Genomic DNA, 19625 nt, shown 5'->3' on the forward strand with positions numbered 1-19625 from the left:
TGATCATGCATGCTTTCTTAATAATTTTTTTGTTATAGGTGCCCTTCTACCGGAGTTCAAATAATATATTTCCGAAAATGATTCAGAGCTGAAGGAGTCGTTGGCCCTCATTGATATCATGAATAAGGCAATAGACCAAGATGTATTGAAAATTTATAATGACGTTACAAATGAAGTTTTGAAAGAGAATTAATACACTCTTCTGTAAGAAAACTTTGTAAATGCATTTGTGTAATAAAAAACTTTATGTGTTTGTTGTACTATACTTTGTGACACGTGAAACCAAAATGAGTGCTTTTGGGGTGAAGGCAAAAAACATCATCTTCTTTTCACGCGTAACAAAGGCATAAATTCATTATATTCTTGGCAGTAAAATGAAGGCTAAGTGCTTTGATGCAATGGAAAACACCATTTCGGCTTTCATTTACAACACATGCACTAAAAACGAAAAATTCGATTTATCATTCTAAAGTTTAGCGACCGTAGATTCTACTTATGGGGTGTTTGGTTTTAGAGACTAATTTTTAGTCCCTCCAATTTATTCCACTTTAGTCACTAAATTGTCAAATATGGAAACTAAAATAAAGTCATAGTTTCTATATTTTGCAATTTATAGACTAAAGTGGAATAAAATGGAGAGACTAAAAATTAGTCCCTAGTAACCAAACACTACCTTATATTAACCGCGTCACTGGGTTTTTGTTACGTATGCTTCATCGTTGTACACAGAAATAGACTTGGGATTTGACATAATTTTTAGCAATTTTCAGCGAACTTCGTAAGGATTCAGTTATTAATTCGCTTTGAAAATAGGACCAAGCGACATGGAAAACGTAGAACGCGTCACCGAAGCAAATCTAGAAGCAAGGAACAAGGACGCGGCGAGGTCCACCTCCAGCTCTACCTGCCCGGCTGGCGGCTGCCCCCGTCTTCGTCTTCCTTAATCTCAAATTCCCAATCCTCCTCCGACGCCTTGTTTCTGGATCATCCAGCGGGGGGACGCCGGTGTATTGCTCGGTCCTCCTCCCTGGTTGCCCGAGGCAGCCGTGACGGAGGCGGAGGTAGCGGGGGGGACCATGTACAGATCGGCGGGGGTCGCGATGGCGTGGAACGTGTTCCGGTTCTGCACGGCTCTCCGTGGGCTGGGTTCCATCATGATCCTACTCGTCCTCGCCATCGTCGGCGTTACCTACTACGCTGTCGTCCTCTGCAACTACGGCCCCGCCCTCCTCACCGGCGGCGGCACCACTCTCGCCGCGCTCGCTGTCCTGCTCCTCTTCCACTTTCTGGTGCGTAGCCTCACGTAGCTAGGGAGTGGGGTGGGGAGATTCGGATGGGTCGTCCTTCCGGAGAAATATCTGCTCTTTTGGTGGTGAAGATGCTAACATCAGCGGGATCGGGTATCATTGGGTGCCGATCTTAGTTCTTGGGAGCAATTTTGTTATATCGTATGGATTTTGAACATCACTGGATGCGACTGTCTTGATTCGGCTACAATTATTGTTTTACTAATATTTTTTTCTGACAACATGGTAGGTTTGTTTAATAGAGGATACGTCAAATGTTAAAATGGAGCCAACTATGCTGAAAGAAGTTTAATAAGAAAAATAAACTTTCCTAGATGATCTAATCCAATACATTTGAGCGCTACTGATTATAGAACCATAAGGTTGGCTGAACTTCTGGTGCTTTGCCTACCAACATAGTTAACTGTAAACACTAGTAAAATTATGTTACACCGTTCTCTCTCAGTTTTGTTTAGTGTGCTAATAGGATAATTTACTCTCTGTTTTGCAGCTTGCTATGCTTTTATGGAGTTATTTTTCTGTGGTGCTCACTGACCCTGGTTCTGTTCCACCAAATTGGAATCTTGATTTTGATGCGGAGAGGGGAGAAACTGCTCCTCTCACTAGCTCAGAGTTCAGTAGCCAGATGAATTCACAGCAATCTGTGGCTCTTGGCAATACGGCAAATCCAAGGGCTAGGTACTGTAGGAAATGCAACCAGTTGAAGCCACCTCGGTGCCACCATTGCTCTGTTTGTAAGTATATGGATCAGCTTTATGTTTTGCCAGCTGTCATGAATCGACTAATATCATTTTTGTGTGCTTTGCCTCTACATGATTTCAGGTGGAAGATGTGTTCTTAAGATGGATCATCATTGTGTGTGGGTGGTTAATTGTGTTGGGGCACTGAACTACAAATACTTTCTTCTGTTCCTGGTATAATACTACTATACCTGATATATGCTCCTTTTTGAGTAGGAAGATAGATTGACCTTTGGGTTTCAAAGTTTGTGGTTGATGCATTAATGAGGTGTTTGGTTTGATGAATCACTCTATCCAAAATGAAGTGGTGAATCATGAGTCCATTACTCAAATTTGGTGGGATGACTCCATTCCACATATTAGTACTAAACAACTAACTATGAGGAATGAGGTGGTGATGCATTAACTCACTCCATTCCACAAACCAAACAAAAAAGTGAGGAGTGAGAAGATGATAGACTACATTATTCCTCAAACCAAACACTCCATAAGTTTTTATAAAAAAACTTGTCCAGTGGTGGAAGATGGCCCCATGGTATTGCACAAGGCCAATCTTAGGCTGTCTCCAACAACTCCCCTATCCTATTCCCTATCTTATCCGCTATTTGAAACTTCACTCTGTAAATAGTGTTAAACATTGCCATCTATAGTGCCACATCCTCTATTTTACACGGTCTGCCGATGACAATCTTAGTGGGGGTTTCATCCTCATTTATTAATGGTGACACATCTACAAAAGTGATGAGGTGGCAAATAAATTAAAAGGAGAGAGAGGAGTTGAGTTTGAGCCCCATGCTATGTTTTCTGGTCGCTCGACCAGCTAGTTGAACTGGGAGAACGACCAGACGACTAATCTCGATTAGTCGTCGACTAGGTCGACTAATCGACCTCTGGTCGACCTGGTCGTTTACTAGTCGTCCTGTTCATCCAGGACCTATGTATATAGTATATACTGTATAGTATATAGTATATAGTATATACTATATAGTATATAGTATATACTATATAGTATATACTATTATACTATATAATATATAATTATATAACTATATAATATATATGAAGGATAGGGTAAACATGACATGAATTCAGCAATACTGAAAACAGCAAAGAAACACCTACTAGTTACTAATACTACCAGTCCCAGATACCACACAACACACATTACCACCTAGTTAGTAGTTACCTAAAGAAGATCTTCATCCAACTGAAATTCATCACCTGCAGCTCCCCTTCCACCTGATTCTTGTTCACGCGTGTCTGAACGAGAAATCTGGGGTGGTGAAGTCTGGAACTCTGGATTCTAGAACTAGAACCGCGCAGCGCGCACAGATGGTCGCCGGTCAGCTGGTGTATTGGTGAAGTCTGGATTCCGGAACGAGAAGTCTAGGAGCCGGTAGGAAAATAGAGAAGAAGAGAAGAAAAGGAAAGAGATCGAGATGCCAGGAAAGTAGGAGATGTGAACCGTCTGTTTTATAGAGAGTAGAGACGACGCTGGCGTTCCATCTCCCTGTAGCCGGGCCGCCCGCCAAAAAAAAGCCCATGAAATAAAAAATTCAGGATCCTAAACCCTAGTCGTGCAGAATCGGCTGATCGAGCGACTAATCGCCCCTAATCGTCGACTAGTCGGACGACCAGGGCGATTAGGTGCTCTGATCGGGTCGGATGTGCTAATCGAGTACCCTAAACCGACTAGCCCGACTAATCGCGACTAATCGCGATTAGTCGGACGACTTGAAAACAGAGGCCCCATGAGACTCATTTGAGAACTGACATTGTTTCCTAGTGAACGAAAGTCCATCTAACCTCCATTGGGAGCTCATAATTTCTAATCCACATGTTTTGACCATTCTTGTGCGGCTCAATCCTCATTGCCCTTTGTGCTAGGAAGAAACACAACACCGAGATATTAAATTGTCTCGAGGACAATGGGACTGTATATTCATACATGTAGGAGCTCTTAGACATGGAATATGAGCGAATAACAATTATTTTATTTAATTGCTAAACATGATTTGAACTCAAGACATCTGGCTCTGATACCATATTAAGTTGCATGCCCCAACCAGTTTGACCCAAAAGCTTAAGCTGATAGAAAGAGTTGGGCAACCCACATATATTCCAGCATAGGGAAATAATGATCTATTGATGTGACAAGACATAAGAGGGAAGGAGAGGAGTTCAATGTAAAAAAATGTCATGTCAGTAATGCCACATCAGCAAGAAACATCCATGTGGCTGGTATGAACTAATGTTGCATCACTTGACAAGTTTAGGACCCATAAATGCATTTTCAAAGTTTGTGGACTGAAGTAACACTCTACAAGTTTGATGACCATTGTTGTATTTGACTATTTATTTTACATTGTAGACTCTATTACATATATATGAAAATTGAAGTAAATTAAACTATTTTTCTTGACCATTTTTGTATGCTCATACTAAATTTAAATAATATTGAAAGTAACTACATCGTTCACATGGCATATTTGGTCACAAAACTATGTAACTATTTGAAGTGAGTTCTAACTAGCTTATGAAACTGTGAGCTATGCATTGAGAGTGATTATTTCATTCATCCATTATAACTTGTAAGTTGATGTGCCACTCTTGGAAATAATGCAACGAAACACACCACCTAGATACGACCTTGGATCCAGGCTTGAGTCCTATAGGGCTGCACTGGTACCTGCTATTACCCCTGTATGGCCACGCTGTAATACGTTATGGCACACTGCCATTATTATTATTTTTGGGTTGCCAATGCGGGGCCTTTATTTTTCGTTCACTAGGGTTCGGAGTTTGAACTGTGTCTGATAGTGACAGCTCCCTAACTTGGCGTCTGAGGAGCTAACTGTTACGGTATGAAAACATTGGGCATGACCTAAGTTTTATAAAGTAGGAAGTGAGTCTAGCTCAACTGGTTGTGTGGGAGATGTGGTAATGCACCCAACAACATAGGTTGATATTTCTTTCTCAGCTTAAATTTATGTGCATATTTCCTTAGTTAAATCATCTCATTTCTCGTGGGTTGGTCACATTTATTTATGTTCTATAATGCGATGATTCAAATTATGGACAACATGCCATTTTCTATAATGCTAATAGGATGGGCATTGTTTGTGGTAGTGGTTAATGCTTTAAACCTGTCTAAATAAGAAATTGATTTTCTTCTATCTTTTGTGCAATGTGTCTTTTGTGCAATGTTCCACATTTTTCCATAAATTTGGAATGTAAAACTAAATATATCATTGCTTGAAATGAATTGTTTTCATAAACTATTAGTTAACCATCAGTGCTATATCAGTTTCCGCTTTTTGTTAACCATCAGTACTATACCAGTTTCGGCTTTTGGATTACACATCTTAATAGATAAACCCTTATAACATGTGTGAAATATGAGTAGCTAAACTCCTCTGAGCTAACTTTGGTATCCTTTCTAACCCAGGTTGCTGCTTGATCAGTTAACCAAATAGCTAAAGCTGCTTCCTAATCCCATATGACTTAAATTTCAAAATCCAAGTACATTGTTCAATCTTCAATCTCCTCCCTTCTCCACTTAAAACTAAATCTCTTACATGTTGCAGTTGGCATATCAGAAACTGTCCCTGTGAATGAAAAAAGCTCGGCCGGTAAGACCGCTCGCACGATATTATATTAAAAGAAGCTCAATGAGAGCCTCGACCGAGAAAGGTCACGAAAGCTGCCCCTGTGCAACATGAGGGTCTCTCTCCTATATGCCAGATCTTTACTCGTGCTTTGAGTACTCCCAGCCCCTACACGAGGATTCGCCTCCCATGGGCCAGTCCATCTCGTGTGCACACAACCAGGGGAACCAACGAGTGACCTTTTTTTGACCTTAGCCTAAAATTTGCACCTACTGGAATTCAAACTCTGGACCTGAGGACTGCTAATCAGACCACCTAACCAACTCAACTAGAGACATTTTCGCTTGTCCCTGTGAATAATGTTCTTAACCTTACAAAACTGAACATGAAAATAAGCAACACATGTTAAAACTGAAGATGGTCACCAAAACAGTTGTTCCTGCTTATATGAATCAATAGTTTCACAAAAGCAATTATTTGAACTAGATTGTGCTGTTCACGCCGTTAACAATGGCATTTCCTTTTTTTCATTCATTGTCCCTGGTGCCTAATTATATCTCAGGTTTCAGACATAGATATAACAATGTTACGGTGCATCTGCGAACTAGTTAGGCACTATTAAAAAAACAACATCAAGCTGCCATGAACTATTTATGCTTATGGAGATGTGATAAATACTACACCAGCTTTAGAATCGCTGACTTACCTTTTATGATGTCAGTGTTATCTAATTTGTGATACTATTGCTTGTGTTGATCCTTGTTCTCTGATGCTATACATCAAGAACAAAGCAACACAATTGTTAATGATTAGAGACCTTCGTCCTCCGAAGCATTATCTCCCTTGGGATATAATGATTTTCAGACGAAGGTCATGAGGGGCATACCTTCATCATTTTAGTGAACAAAATGTAAATAGGGAGATATGAAACACAAAAGAATATAAACAATCATCACAAATCATCATTAGATTATTTATATTCTTATTTTATAAACATGGATAAACATCAATGACATTATATTACATTTATACTTTCGGCTTGATAAAAGGTGGAAAAGCGAGAGTGACGCGAGAGTGATTACAATTCAGCGTGAACAGTACGGTGTTACTGTTCATCTATTTATATGCACAGGACGCAGCCTGGACAAAATTACATTCATGTCCCTGACATTTACTGTTGACCATAAGGTAAGCTGTCAAGGACTAAGCGGTCTTTTCTCCTTTAGGTCGGTTTCATCTTTCACCATCGTCCTCGTGCTAAGCCGAAGCTTCTTCAGCCACAGCTTCGGAACAAGTTTATCCTTCTTTCAGACCGCACCTTCATACCATGCACACCTTCATCTTAAAGCCGAAGCCTTCTGTGACAGTATGTTATACTGAAAAACATGTTAGTTAAGTTTTTGAGGACCTTTGGAAGAGTAAGGCCCCAACAACTTGTTTCTTAAATCAGGCAGTATTTCATATAAATGCCAAACTATCATTTTCATCTATAAGATTCTCCAAAACAACCTTTCTTCCCTTTTTCTGGAAGAATGAATCAGATGAAACATGAAATGGATTGCATATTTGATAGCTTGTGCATAATGTTTTGATTTGACGTGATACCATAGTCTATTAGCACCCTTTGCCAAAAAAACACAATTTATCTATTAGAAGCCTGCCATTAGTGACTATTGGACTGAAAACCCTAACCCTAAACTGGGTTGGGTGATATATTTATAATAGAGATGTTGGGCCTAAGCCCATTACACACAGTCCTATTACAACACAATCACGATATCTCTAACACCCCCCGCAGTCGAAACTCTAGCCACAACAGATGTTCAGACTAGACCGAAACTCCTCAAACACTGACATAGGTAGGCCCTTGTTGAAGATGTTGACGAACTGAGAAGTGGTCGAGACATGGAGAACTCGCACATCCTTGACGGCGACACACTCGTAGACGAAGTGGCGGTCAAGCTCGACATGCTTCGTGCACTGGTGCTGTATAGGGTTGGTGGAGAGGTACATGGCACTGACGTTGTCACAGTAGACAATTGTGCTCCACGTTAGCGGATTTTGTAGCTGACGAAGCCATGCCGCCTCGACGACGTCGTTAGCCATAGTGCGGTACTCGGCCTCGGCGCTGGAGACGACTGGCTACCACTTCGAAGACTAGGAGACAAGATTGTCACCAAGGAACACAACGAAGCTGGATGTGGACGGACGAGTGTCGGGACAATCAGTCGGCGTCGGTGTAGACGGCGAGGTCGGTGGTCGCAGATCATCGAAGGAGGCCGAAGTCGGTGGTGCCCCAGAGGTACCACAGGATCCGCTTCATAGCGGTGAGATGTGGCTCCAGCGGGGCGTGCATATGGAGGCACACCTGTTGGACGATGTTGGCGATGTCGGGGCGGGTGAAGACGAGGAACTGTAGGGCCCCGATGAGACTCTGATAGCTGGTCGGATCAACCACTAGAGGGCCGTCGTCGGAGGAGACCTTGCCCTGAGTGTCCACTGGAGTCGTGCAGGGCTTACAATCAGCCATGCCAGCGCGCTCGAGGATGTCGACGGTGTACTGTCGTTGGTGGAGGAATAGGTCTAGGGTCGGCGCTCGACGGTGATCCCCAGGAAGTGGTGTAGCTCACCTAGGTCTTTCATCGCGAACTCCTGCTAGAGGGAGGAGATGATGTGCTGTAGGAGGTCAGGGGAGGAGGCCGTGAGGACGATGTCGTCGACGTAGAGGAAGAGGTATGCAATATCCAGACGCGGTGAAAGATGAATAGGGAGGTGTCTGCCTTGGCCTCGACGAAGCCCTATGAAATCAAGAAGGTGGTAAAGCGACTGTACCAAGCTTAGGGCGTCTGCTTGAGGCCGTAGAGGGAACAGTTGAGCTTGCAGACCATGTCGGTGTGCCGGATCTACAAAGCCGACCGACTGAGTGCAATACACTGTCTCTGTCAGAGTGCCGTGGAGGAAGACATTCTTGACGTCGAGCTGATGCGCTGGCTAGGCCCATGAGATCCAAAATCAGAACAGTCTAGATGGTATCGGACTTGACCACGAGGCTGAAGGTCTCGTCATAGTCCACCTCGGAACGCCGGGTGAAGCCCCGTAGGATCCAACGAGCCTTGTACCGATCCAAAGAGCCATCCGCCTTCAGCTTGTGCTTGGAGACCCATTTCCCGGTGACCACATTGGTACCAGAGGGGCGTGGCACCAGGTCCTAGGTGTGTGTGGTTCGCTTGTAAGGCCTCGTACTCCTCCATAGCGCGTTGCCAGTTGGGGTCGACGAGCGCACTATGGACTGAAGGATGGCTCGGGGGAGAGCGCCGTAGAAGATGACGTCGAGAGGACTAGGTGGTCGACAGGCCGGAGGACACCAGTGGCTTGCCGGGTAACCATCGAGTGGACATGCTCGGGGTCCTGGTGAAGAGCAACTAGATGGTAAACCGGTGGTTCCTCGTGAGATGGAGCTGAGGCACGACCCGACGTAGTGGGAGGGGATTGAGGACCAGGCGGCACACGTCGCTTGTAGACATGGGTGGGATCAGTGTATCGTGTCGGAGGGGCGCAGGCGATGGGGCCACGCCGCGCGCAGACAAGGGCGATGGGGCCACGTTCGTCGATGGGGCCACACAAAGCCTAGGCAGGGGCGACAGGGTCGCGCGTGGCACAGGCGACGACACGAGTAAATGTAGAGACCGCGACGTCACGCATGACGCAGGGGATGGCGACGGGGTCGCGTGTGGCGTGAAAGAAGCTAGCGAAAGAGAAACATCGACGCAATCGACATCGAGGAGGGAATCAAGGTTGAGGGGTGGGGAGGAATCAATAAGGGGAAAGCATCCTCACCAAGGACAACATGACGAGAAATGATGTGGTGGGTGAGATGATTGAGGCACCGGTACCCCTTGTGATCAGGGGAGTACCTGATGAAAAGACAGCGAGAAGAGTGAGGGGAAAGTTTGTGAGGCCACACCCGAAGACCTTAAGGTGCTCATAGAAGGGGTGGTGCAGAAGAGGGCGAAGAACAGAGTGGGATGGGAAACCACCTTGGAGGGAAGACAATTGAGGAGATAGCTGGCTGTGTTTAGGGCGTCAGCCTAGTAGCGGGTGGGAAGAGAAGCCTGAAAGAGGAGGCAACACAACATGTTAGTGGTAGCGCGAATCATGTGCTCGGCTTGGCCATTCTAAGGAGAGGTGTGAGGACATGAGATCTGCAGCTGCACGTCGTGGGAGAGAAAGGAGGTGCGAGACGTGTAGTTATCAAACATATCCATTATCGCACTGAATAACTTGGATGGTATGACCGAACTGAGTCAACACCCATGCAAAGAAATGAGAAAGGTGGGGGAATGTGTCAGACTTACGGCGGAGGGGAAAGGTCCACAAGTAGTGAGAGAAGTCATCCAGAATGATGAGATAGTATCACATACTAGAGATGCTGGGGATGGGGATGTCTAGAGGTCATATTGGATGAGGTCGAAGTGTGAGTAGCGCGGGACGTGGAAGAGGAAAAAGGTAAGCGAGTGTGACGTCTAAGTTGACAGACATGATAAAGAGACGTGGTGTCGCCGTGAGGACAAGGAATGGCCGAGGTGGCCGAGAGTCGAGAGAGTCCGTCGTGGCCAGGGTGGCCAAGACGGCGGTGCCAAGTGGAGGTAGGAACAATGGAGGCAAGGGCGTAGGGTGTGGTAACATGGGCGGAGGAAGGTGGGACGAGGAGGCAAATGGAATATAATGGGCCGGAGCTATCGCATCGAGCAACCACAACACGAGTGGTGGAAGATCCCAAATGGTGAGCCCCCAGGGATCGAACTTCATAGAACAACGGTCGTCGGTGGTGAAGCGACGAACCGAGAGAAGGTTCTGGATGATGTTGGAGGCAACAAGAATTGTTGAGGTACAAGGACCAGGAAAGACCGTGTCACCTACTGAGGTGACAGGTAGAGTCGACCCATTACCGACAATGATGGAGGAAGGGAATGTGGGGCTAGGAGGATGAGGTAAAGAGACAACTCTGGGGTCAGAAGTGGTATGGAACGAGTCGTTGGAGTCGGAAATCCAGTCGGTGGGTGGAGGCGGTGGCGATGATATAGGGAAGGATGAGAGAGCCTGCGGGGGCACCCCCACAGAGCCACCGTGAGGAGTGTTGGGGTCGGCAGTTGTGAGCATGCTGACATCAATCATGGATGGGGAAGAAGACAAAGGCCTCGATCGTCATGGAGACAATCATGCCGCTAGGAAACACACACAACTTGGTAGTGTGGTGGCTCGCCTGAGGGTGGAGCTCAACGCAGTCACGGAGAACAGGGTTTGTGACACGATCAAAGGCCACAAATGTTCCCCAGAGAAGATGGCCGATGTGAAGGAAGACACGCACACACTAGGGAGGCACGAGAACCGAGGTCGCGAGATGGGGAGTTGCTCGCAATCGCGGGCGGTGGGAAGGCAACAGTGATCAGCTGTGGCTCACTAGAGGCGCAGGAGCAGGGGTTGCACCTAAGGGGAGGAGAGCTGGCCGCCGACAAGGGCACCAGTGGCGGGGGTAGTGAGTCCGACCATGGTCGCGTTTTGGGCGGCGGCGACAGCCAGGGTAGGCGCGCTCGAGCGGGAAATTGTGAGGTCGAAGCCCAGCGGGCCCTATACGTCGCGCGGGCGAGGGGGCGGGGTCGCGACTGTCCATGTCGGGACTGGGCGGCGTCTAGCGACATGGAGGATACATCCGAGCGAGGGCATGAGTCTGGGTGTAGACCTGGAGGCGCGCACAGGGAGCCGGATGCAGACAGACACGGAGGGAGGGGCGCAGATTCGATGGAGAGGGGGCGACCGGCGTAGCAGCAGGAGGCCGGTGGGAGGGAGAGTCGCCGGCGGCTGGAGATGGGTGGAGCCGACGGCAGCTGGAAAACAGCGTGGGCGCGGCTCAAGGACAGCGGACCTCGCTAGCGGCGCTGGACATGACGGAGGTCGGGCGCGGGTGATGAGGTGAGGGAGCGAACTGAGCGGCCCGTGGCGACGCTGGACGCGGCGAAGAATGTGCGTGGGCGCGGGGGAGAGGACGTCGCGCGTTGGGGGCATGGCCAGCGGACGATGTCGGCTGGTTATTGTAAACGGCGGTGGCTACAATGTGGGCTCAGGGTGGGGAGAGGAAGAAGACTAAACCTAGCTGTAGATACCATATTGGACTGAAAACCCTAACCCTAAACTGGGTTGGGTGATATATTTATAATAGAGATGTTGGGCCTAAGCATTGCACACAGTCCTACTGCAATTCAATCACTATATCTCTAACAGTGACTTTTGCTAACCATTCATTTGATCGTCATCATTGACTAAGAACATATTTTTTTATGGAACACGTAGGCGAGCTGCTTATAATTATATTGAGAGAGAGAGCTTACAAACACTCACACCACACACCCAACTCAGAGAACTAAAGCATTAGCAACAGAAAATTAATAATTTTGAATCACGAAGTGCTAGCTCAGTTGTGTAACATGGAAAACAGCAGTAAGATATGTTAAGTGAGAACTGAAAGCTTGAAGCAATTTGTCATGGACCTTCTGTCCATGGAGATAACTGTCTTCTCCGGCGAGGTTATACCCCTCTGCCGTAGGCTTGGTTCTAGGGTAGCAGCCCTAGGCGCTTGAGAGGGTCATTGCAAGAGAGAGAGATTGATTTGGTAATGATCTTGCTTGATTTATTCCCTGCTGCCATGCGGCTTATAAATAGCCCTATGGCTAACCAACTTCTACAAACTCTCAACTAACTCCTACTTTCTTGGACTTATCTGATGCTAACCAACTCTCCACAATTCTCTCATTTCAATCTTATTCTCTAACCTTATCCCAGCTCATCTCAATCTTATTCTCTAGCCTTATCCCAGCCTGGTTGTTGCCTCTCGCTCCCTATTATGCCCATGACATCTCCCCCTCCCTTGAGGACCAGCTCGTCCTCGAGCTGCCATAGACTTACCTGACACGACTTAAGGTTAAGCCTTTTACATCTTGGCTTACCTTTATTATTTAAGACGAAAATACAAAATAATTGTGGAACTAAAATATAAATTTGAACTGCAGCTATGTCCTCCTGGATCCCAAAGAAAGAGCTGAACTGCGGACTTCACGTTGGATGAAAGGTGAAGGAGGAACCAGCCCGTTCTTATGTTGGGTCTGTCCAGCACCAAGGCAGTTGCCCGAATGAAGGAGAAGACCCTCTTTGGCCGTGCAGGGGGGCTGCATACCCAGATCTCGACTTCTGCAGGGGGTTCAAAAAGTATAGACGAGACCTGGTGGTTGGGCGCACAGGCTGCGAGTTGGTGCAGCGATGAGCTGATCAGCAAGTGCAGCTTCCGCACCGCCCGCCTAACAAGGAAGCCGCGCACTGCGGCTTGCAGGCGCACCACGGCCTGCTCATGTGATGACGGCCATGGGGTGGCCCTGGAGGCCACAGCAAGGTGCTTCTCCCCACGAAGGGACTGTACCTGGCGGCATGCCAGGAACCCTTGCGCTGCCGCCTGAAGTCGCACCGCTGCTTGGAGTTCCTTCTCTGTCTTCTCCTTGTAGCGGTGGAACATCACAACGAACTGATCCCACTTCTCTGCGAGATGACCAAAACTCTCTTCGAGCCGAGTGAATGCATCTGGAGTTGGAGAGGGCGGGTGGGAGGGCGTTGCGGCGGCTGATTGCGCGGCGACTGGTGGTGGTGAGGGATGGGCGGCTGGTGGTGGTGAGGATAACCTGGAGCTGATACCAGGTGTCATGGACCTTCTGTCCATGGTGATAACTGTCTTCTCCGGCGAGGTTATACCCCTCTGCCGCAGGCTTGGTTCTAGGGTAGCAGTTCTAGGCGCTTGAGAGGGTCATTGCAAGAGAGAGAGAGAGATTGGTTTGGTAATGATCTTGCTTGATTTATTCCCTGCTGCCATGCGGCTTATAAATAGCCCTATGGCTAACCAACTTCTCCTACAAACTCTCAACTAACTCCTACTTTCTTGGACTTATCTGATGCTAACCAACTCTCCACACATGGGCATAATAGGGAGCGAGAGGCAACAATCAGGCTGGGATAAGGCTAGAGAATAAGATTGAGATGAGCTGGGATAAGGTTAGAGAATAAGATTAAAATGAGAGAATTGTGGAGAGTTAGTTAGCATCAGATAAGTCCAAGAAAGTAGGAGTTAGTTGAGAGTTTGTAGGAGAAGTTGGTTAGCCATAGGGCTATTTATAAGCCGCATGGCAGCAGGGAATAAATCAAGCAAGATCATTACCAAACCAATCTCTCTCTCTCTTGCAATGACCCTCTCAAGCGCCTAGGGCTGCTACCCTAGAACCAAACCTGCGGCAGAGGGGTATAACCTCGCCGGAGAAGACAATTATCTCCATGGACAGAAGGTCCATGACACAATTGCACTTGTTTATGATGTTAGCGGTGTAGTGTAATCACTATTCTGTTTATAATGTTAACAGTGTAAATGCTGCTGCTAAGTGCTTGGTTTTTAGACTTGTGCATTGGTCTGTTTCACTTCACATTGCTATGTCTATTCTGTTGTTTTGACTTTTGAAAAGTGAAACCGTTTTCATTTTGGTGCCATGCAGTTTTACACCTTCCTCGAGACAACTCTTGTCACACTCTCTTTATTGCCTCACTTCATAGCCTTCTTCAGTGATATCGAGATCCCAGGAAGTCCTGCAGCACTTGCAACCACATTTCTCACCTTTGGTAATTGCATTACAGTTATATAAAAAAATGGTATGTATGATTCTTCAGATACCAACTAAATTGTTCTTTCTTGCAGTGTTGAATCTGGCCTTTTCCTTGAGCGTTTTTGGTTTTATGATTATGCATATTTCACTTGTTTCGGCTAATACGACGACAATTGAGGCAAGCTTCTAGCATTATGTTGTTCAGCATTTTTTAATGTAGAAGATGACATCAATTTGTTACCTTGATGTACAGGCATATGAGAAGAAGACAACTCCACATTGGATATATGATCTTGGCCGGAAGAGGAATTTTGCTCAGGTTAATCTGTACTAGATTTTTAGTTTCAAGAACTTCTGTCAATTATTTGCTCGTTTTATAATAGTCAGGCACCAGCGTATAACTTTATTACTGCATGTGAAGATGCAAGTTGCTGAGACATCCATGATAACTTTTGTCTTATTTGTATAACAAAACATTGTGAGAGTGTGGTTATGCAAGACCTGATTTGGCACACTGAAGGAAACTGTTGGAGATAAACTAGTACAATGAAACTGTTGGAGATGAATTAATATGTAAAGTGCCTAACTTGTCTGAGCCACAAGGCATGTAATCTTATCGATTGGAGCTGCACAAATTTTGATTGCAATATACTACAGATCATTTTTAAGTGGTGATATAATTGTCCAAGCTAAAATTAATTCACTTATGATTCCTTGTATTCTCTTCTTTCATAAAATGCCAAGATCAGTGAAACATCAATGGAAAACTCAACAAAGTTGACAGTCCTTTTTGAAGTCACTGTATTTTATGAACATATTCAACACCACTTTTTTTATTCCCCTTATTTTGTAACCATAATACTGCCTGTGTTAGGTGCGTCATTGTAAGGTGGCTGGCTGGAGACCATGCCCTCAGTGTGTTGAGGATTTAATCTTATATAGTTCCTTCTAGGAGAAGGAATATCAATAGCAAGGGGCCTCTCTACACGTATTATTTCTTAGGAACTTAATCAGAACAATGTAGGAAATAGAAGTTGAAAGAAGATGCCTTCCATCGTTCTCAGACTTTGGGCATAGACCTGCCATTACAGTAGTGATGGTAGCAATTGCCTGCTAATACCAGCATATACAAGTTACTTTCTTACAAATGTATCGAAGAGTTTAGTTGACCAATGTTTTGTTATCAGGTTTTTGGAAATGACAGAAAATATTGGTTCATCCCTGCATATTCAGAAGAGGATCTGAGAAGAATTCCAGCTCTACAGGGTCTTGATTATCCTGTCAGTGAGACCAGATTTTGATGGCCAGGAATTGTAATGGGGCAATTCTAACAGTGTCCTCGTCAGATACCTCAGTGTTGGACATCTACTCATACAACTGTCAGCATTGCTGATTGCCCTATGCAAGGCATCTAGTGAAATGTGCACAAGATGATTGTAGTAATAGTAACCATGAGTTATTCATCTGTTGCACTTCATGTATGTGACGAAGGGGAAGTCCTCCTACCTTTGCCAGAGGAAGTTTGTTGTGATGTAAATTAGTTTTAGCGCCTGGTTAGATGGACCAAATCTTGGCGATGCGCCAGGATTTTGGACTTAATTCTTTATCCATCCACGTGAATTGGGCAGGATTTCATCCATGCAAACTGGGCATTAGTGTGGTTTGAAACAGTCTTGTACTTCAGTTTAGTTATATCATGCCATGCAATACATTTACCATTTGAGATATTTGTGCCGCTGTTATACACTATCAATAGTAAATGGATAAGCGCTGCGTAATTAATTCGACATTGTACAACGATGTTTGGGACTCATTTGATTGATACTAGCTAGGTGTCTGTGTATTGCAACGGTATTGTTGGTTACTTGATTTTGATCCCTTGAAGGCATCAAAGCAATACAATTAGATTAAGTTCCATCTTTGTCATTTTTGGTCGCACATTCTCAAAGACAAGATAGAATAAAAAGGATGATGATGAAAGGAAACGAGTAAATGAAATGTAAATAATATTGAAGATAATAGAAAACATAAGTTAAACTTATAACATGTGATTCAACCTTAAAATATATCTTTTTCTTCCCTTTTTCTATGTTTGACAAAAGTTTGCATGAATACCTTAAGTTTTGTAAGATTACAAGAAGGTAAAGAAAGTACATCTTCATAGGTAGAGCGGCGAATTTCACTTCGACAAAAAGCGTGTATAATGTATAACATTGTTCCTCTATTTATAGGCGCGAAGTATAGCTTCGACGAAATTACAATTGTGCCCTAAGCCTATTCATTTAAGCTTTCAGATACATCGAGGGTAAAGTTGTCTTTTCCTCTTGCTACCTTGATGAATAAGTTTTGAAGACTTTTCATAATCTTGCATGGCTTCGTAACTCATGCATGCATATTGTTTATCTGAAGCTGCTGCCTTTGTACATGCGTCTATTAGTAGCTTCAGCTGACCTTCGGCATTGCTACCGCAACATAAAAAATAGACTAGAAAATAGTTAAGTTAGTGTTTCGAGGACCTTCAGAAGGAGAAGGCTCCCAACAGTAGGTGTAAGACCTAGGAAACTGGCTAGAGGGGGTGGATAGACGGTTTTAACTAAAAACACAAACATTAGAGAAATTTAATTAATATGATAAGAGAAATAAATTCTCTAGCATAAGTTGAACTAAGATAAGTAATCAACCTAGATAGAACAACAATATGAAGACCGGTGATGAAGAACAATTCACTAATCACATCTATTGTAAGTAAACAAGTAATGAGCAATTAGAGAGACACTATTTTCCCATAGTTTCGGTGATTTGCCGATCACCCTAATCCATGTTGAGGTGGATTCCAAGCCCTCACTTGCTCCTCTATCAAGACACAACTTGATCTTGAGCCAAGTGGACAAGGAAACACTCAATACCTCGGTTTCACTAGCGTCGCCTTTACCGCTCCGGCGAGGTAGGGACATATCCCTCACAATCTCCTCTACGATTTCTTCACAATCTTCACGAAGAGCTCGACAGTCACCACCAAGCCGTCTAGGAGGCGGTAACCCAAGAGTAACAAGTCGATGACGCTTCCTCGCTGTACCACCTAGTGCCTCAAGATCACTCAAATGATGCAATGCACTAGATACACTCATACACTCACTAGAACTTAATCTCAAGCAATGTGTGTGAGTGAGAGTGTTGGAAGGTCACCAATGTGCTCAATATATGCTAGGAATGACCAAGAGAGTTGTCATACACGAGCACACCTTCTATTTATACTACCCCATTCGAAACTAGTTGTTATGGGCAACTTGCCCTCTTCTTGTGCACTTACGGAGGGTCCGCACCATATGGCCAAACGGTTCGCCATACAAGTAACGACTATATTTCATGTTTGAATCCTGTCAGAGCTATCAGAAAAGGCAGGTCCGGACGGTCCGTCGATCTCGGCCAGACGGTTCGAGACCTAGCAACTTAATAAACCCGAGCTCTACCCACCTAGCATTTACACAGGTGGACGGTCTGCCTAACAAGACCGGACGGTCCGCGACCTGAGAAACAGTACTGTCCAAGCTCAAACCTTGGATAGTATGTAATACAAGGCAAAATCACATAGTCCCTGCACAATCCACATTTGGCTCTTGCGGTCCGCACAATCACACAAGGACATATGCAATTTAGCAACCCCTCCGGTACCATCTCTGAGTGGATCGTGGACTGTTCGAACTCCTGGCCTAGGTTGTCCGCACCACCAAAACATAGCTATTTTCTAGAACATGCTTTTGAAAAGATTTTAACTCTTGAATACACAAGCGTTGTTAGTCCTCATGCAAATACAACATCTAAATGCTCTATGAGGCACTAAGTTTCACACAAAGAAATCTCATTGACCCCTCTTGATAGTACGACAATCTAGCTTACTAATCCGGTCAATTTTCTTCCCTAACACCTTGTGACCGACAAAAGTAAAATCCTACATAATACCTTTGCCTTCATTTGTTCCACATCCAATGTTTAAGTCTCCGAGACTTTCGATAAAGCTCATCTCTATGTGGTTCAACCCGCATTCTTATTTCTTCAAGAATTCATTAGTCCACATATGGTTGTCATTAATTACCAAAACATCACTTAGGGGCATAGATGCTTCACAGTAGCCCCTCGTGTTCTTAGCTCGTTTTTCATAATGAGCTCAAATAGTAAAATAAACAAAGGCCTCGTGCTGAAGGTCCAAAAAACACCTCCCCTGAGCACATTATTAAAAACAAAGTAAAATATTTCATAATAGTCCATCGATCAGAGAGTCAAAATTACGTGAGTCCTCACCTTCATCGCTTATAGGGCTATATAAACCAACATGTCCGTTGAATGTGTTATGACATTTATTGCTTGCACCAACCTGCTGCCATAAATTCCTCTACCTTCGAAGCTCTCCTCTTGTGCTCAAGCACTTTCGCAAAGCTTTGGCAATCTGCCCATGGCTAGGGTTCATTCAACTGCTAGATTAGCCACTAAGGGTGAAACACTTGATACCGTTGAGACGACCCCTATTGCTGAGGTGATGAGGGCATCAGGTACCACTGAGCTGAAGGTCAATAACGAGGGGGATGCTCTAGAGGGGAGTGGTTTGACGCTGAATCTAGCATCGATGAAGAAGATCATAGCATACTTCGTCCAAACAAGCTGAGCCACATTGAGTTTGGTGAGTCCACCATGAAGCCTGAAGATCTTGATGTCCTAACAAGGCTTGGATATATTGGTGAGAAGGAGGATGATATGATCAGGTTTCCCGGTAGTGAAATTATTTAGGAGCCAAAGAGTGATGAAGTGGTTGTGTTCAGAAGCTTCTTCCGGGCCATCTTCTATTTCCAATGTATGAAATGATTGCCAATGTCCTGAAAAGTTTGAAATATTCACACTGAAGGAAACATGTGACACCTAAGAGGGGGGTGAATTAGGACTTCTAAAACTTTCTCTAAACTAGGCCACAAAAAAATCCCTAGAGCAAAACCTATACAATTAATCAAACTAGAATGTGCAAACTAGGTTTTGTGTAAGTGTTGTTATCTTTACTGCAATGTCTAAGTTTCAATCATAAGCAATATAAGTATAAAGACAAGATTGAAACTTAAATGCTTAATATAAATGCGGAAGCTAAAGAGCAAGGTAGAGATGCAAACTCTCGTCGATGACGCCGATATTTTTACCGAGGTATCCGGAACCACGCAAGGTCCCGACTAATCCTCGTTGGTGCCCCTACGCAAAGTGAAGCCCACGCGAGGGCCAAGCACCTCGGTCGAGTAACTC

General features: G+C 44.9%; 1 protein-coding gene across 1 annotated transcript; it reads left to right on the top strand.

Annotated features, from left to right (window-relative positions):
- Window positions 1–972: 972 nt before the first annotated feature.
- LOC100382953 (palmitoyltransferase ZDHHC20) lies at window positions 973–16121 on the top strand. The gene is made up of 7 exons (NM_001175638.1): window positions 973–1289; window positions 1798–2041; window positions 2130–2221; window positions 14238–14361; window positions 14438–14523; window positions 14599–14664; window positions 15533–16121. Exons 1-7 carry the CDS (start codon window positions 1077–1079, stop codon window positions 15644–15646), a joined length of 939 nt encoding a protein of 312 aa, NP_001169109.1. The 5' UTR covers window positions 973–1076; the 3' UTR covers window positions 15647–16121.
- The last annotated feature ends 3504 nt before the right edge of the window (window positions 16122–19625 follow it).

The sequence above is a fragment of the Zea mays genome, chromosome 2 (genome assembly GCF_902167145.1).
Source record: "Zea mays cultivar B73 chromosome 2, Zm-B73-REFERENCE-NAM-5.0, whole genome shotgun sequence".
Classification (NCBI taxonomy): Eukaryota; Viridiplantae; Streptophyta; class Magnoliopsida; order Poales; family Poaceae; genus Zea; species Zea mays.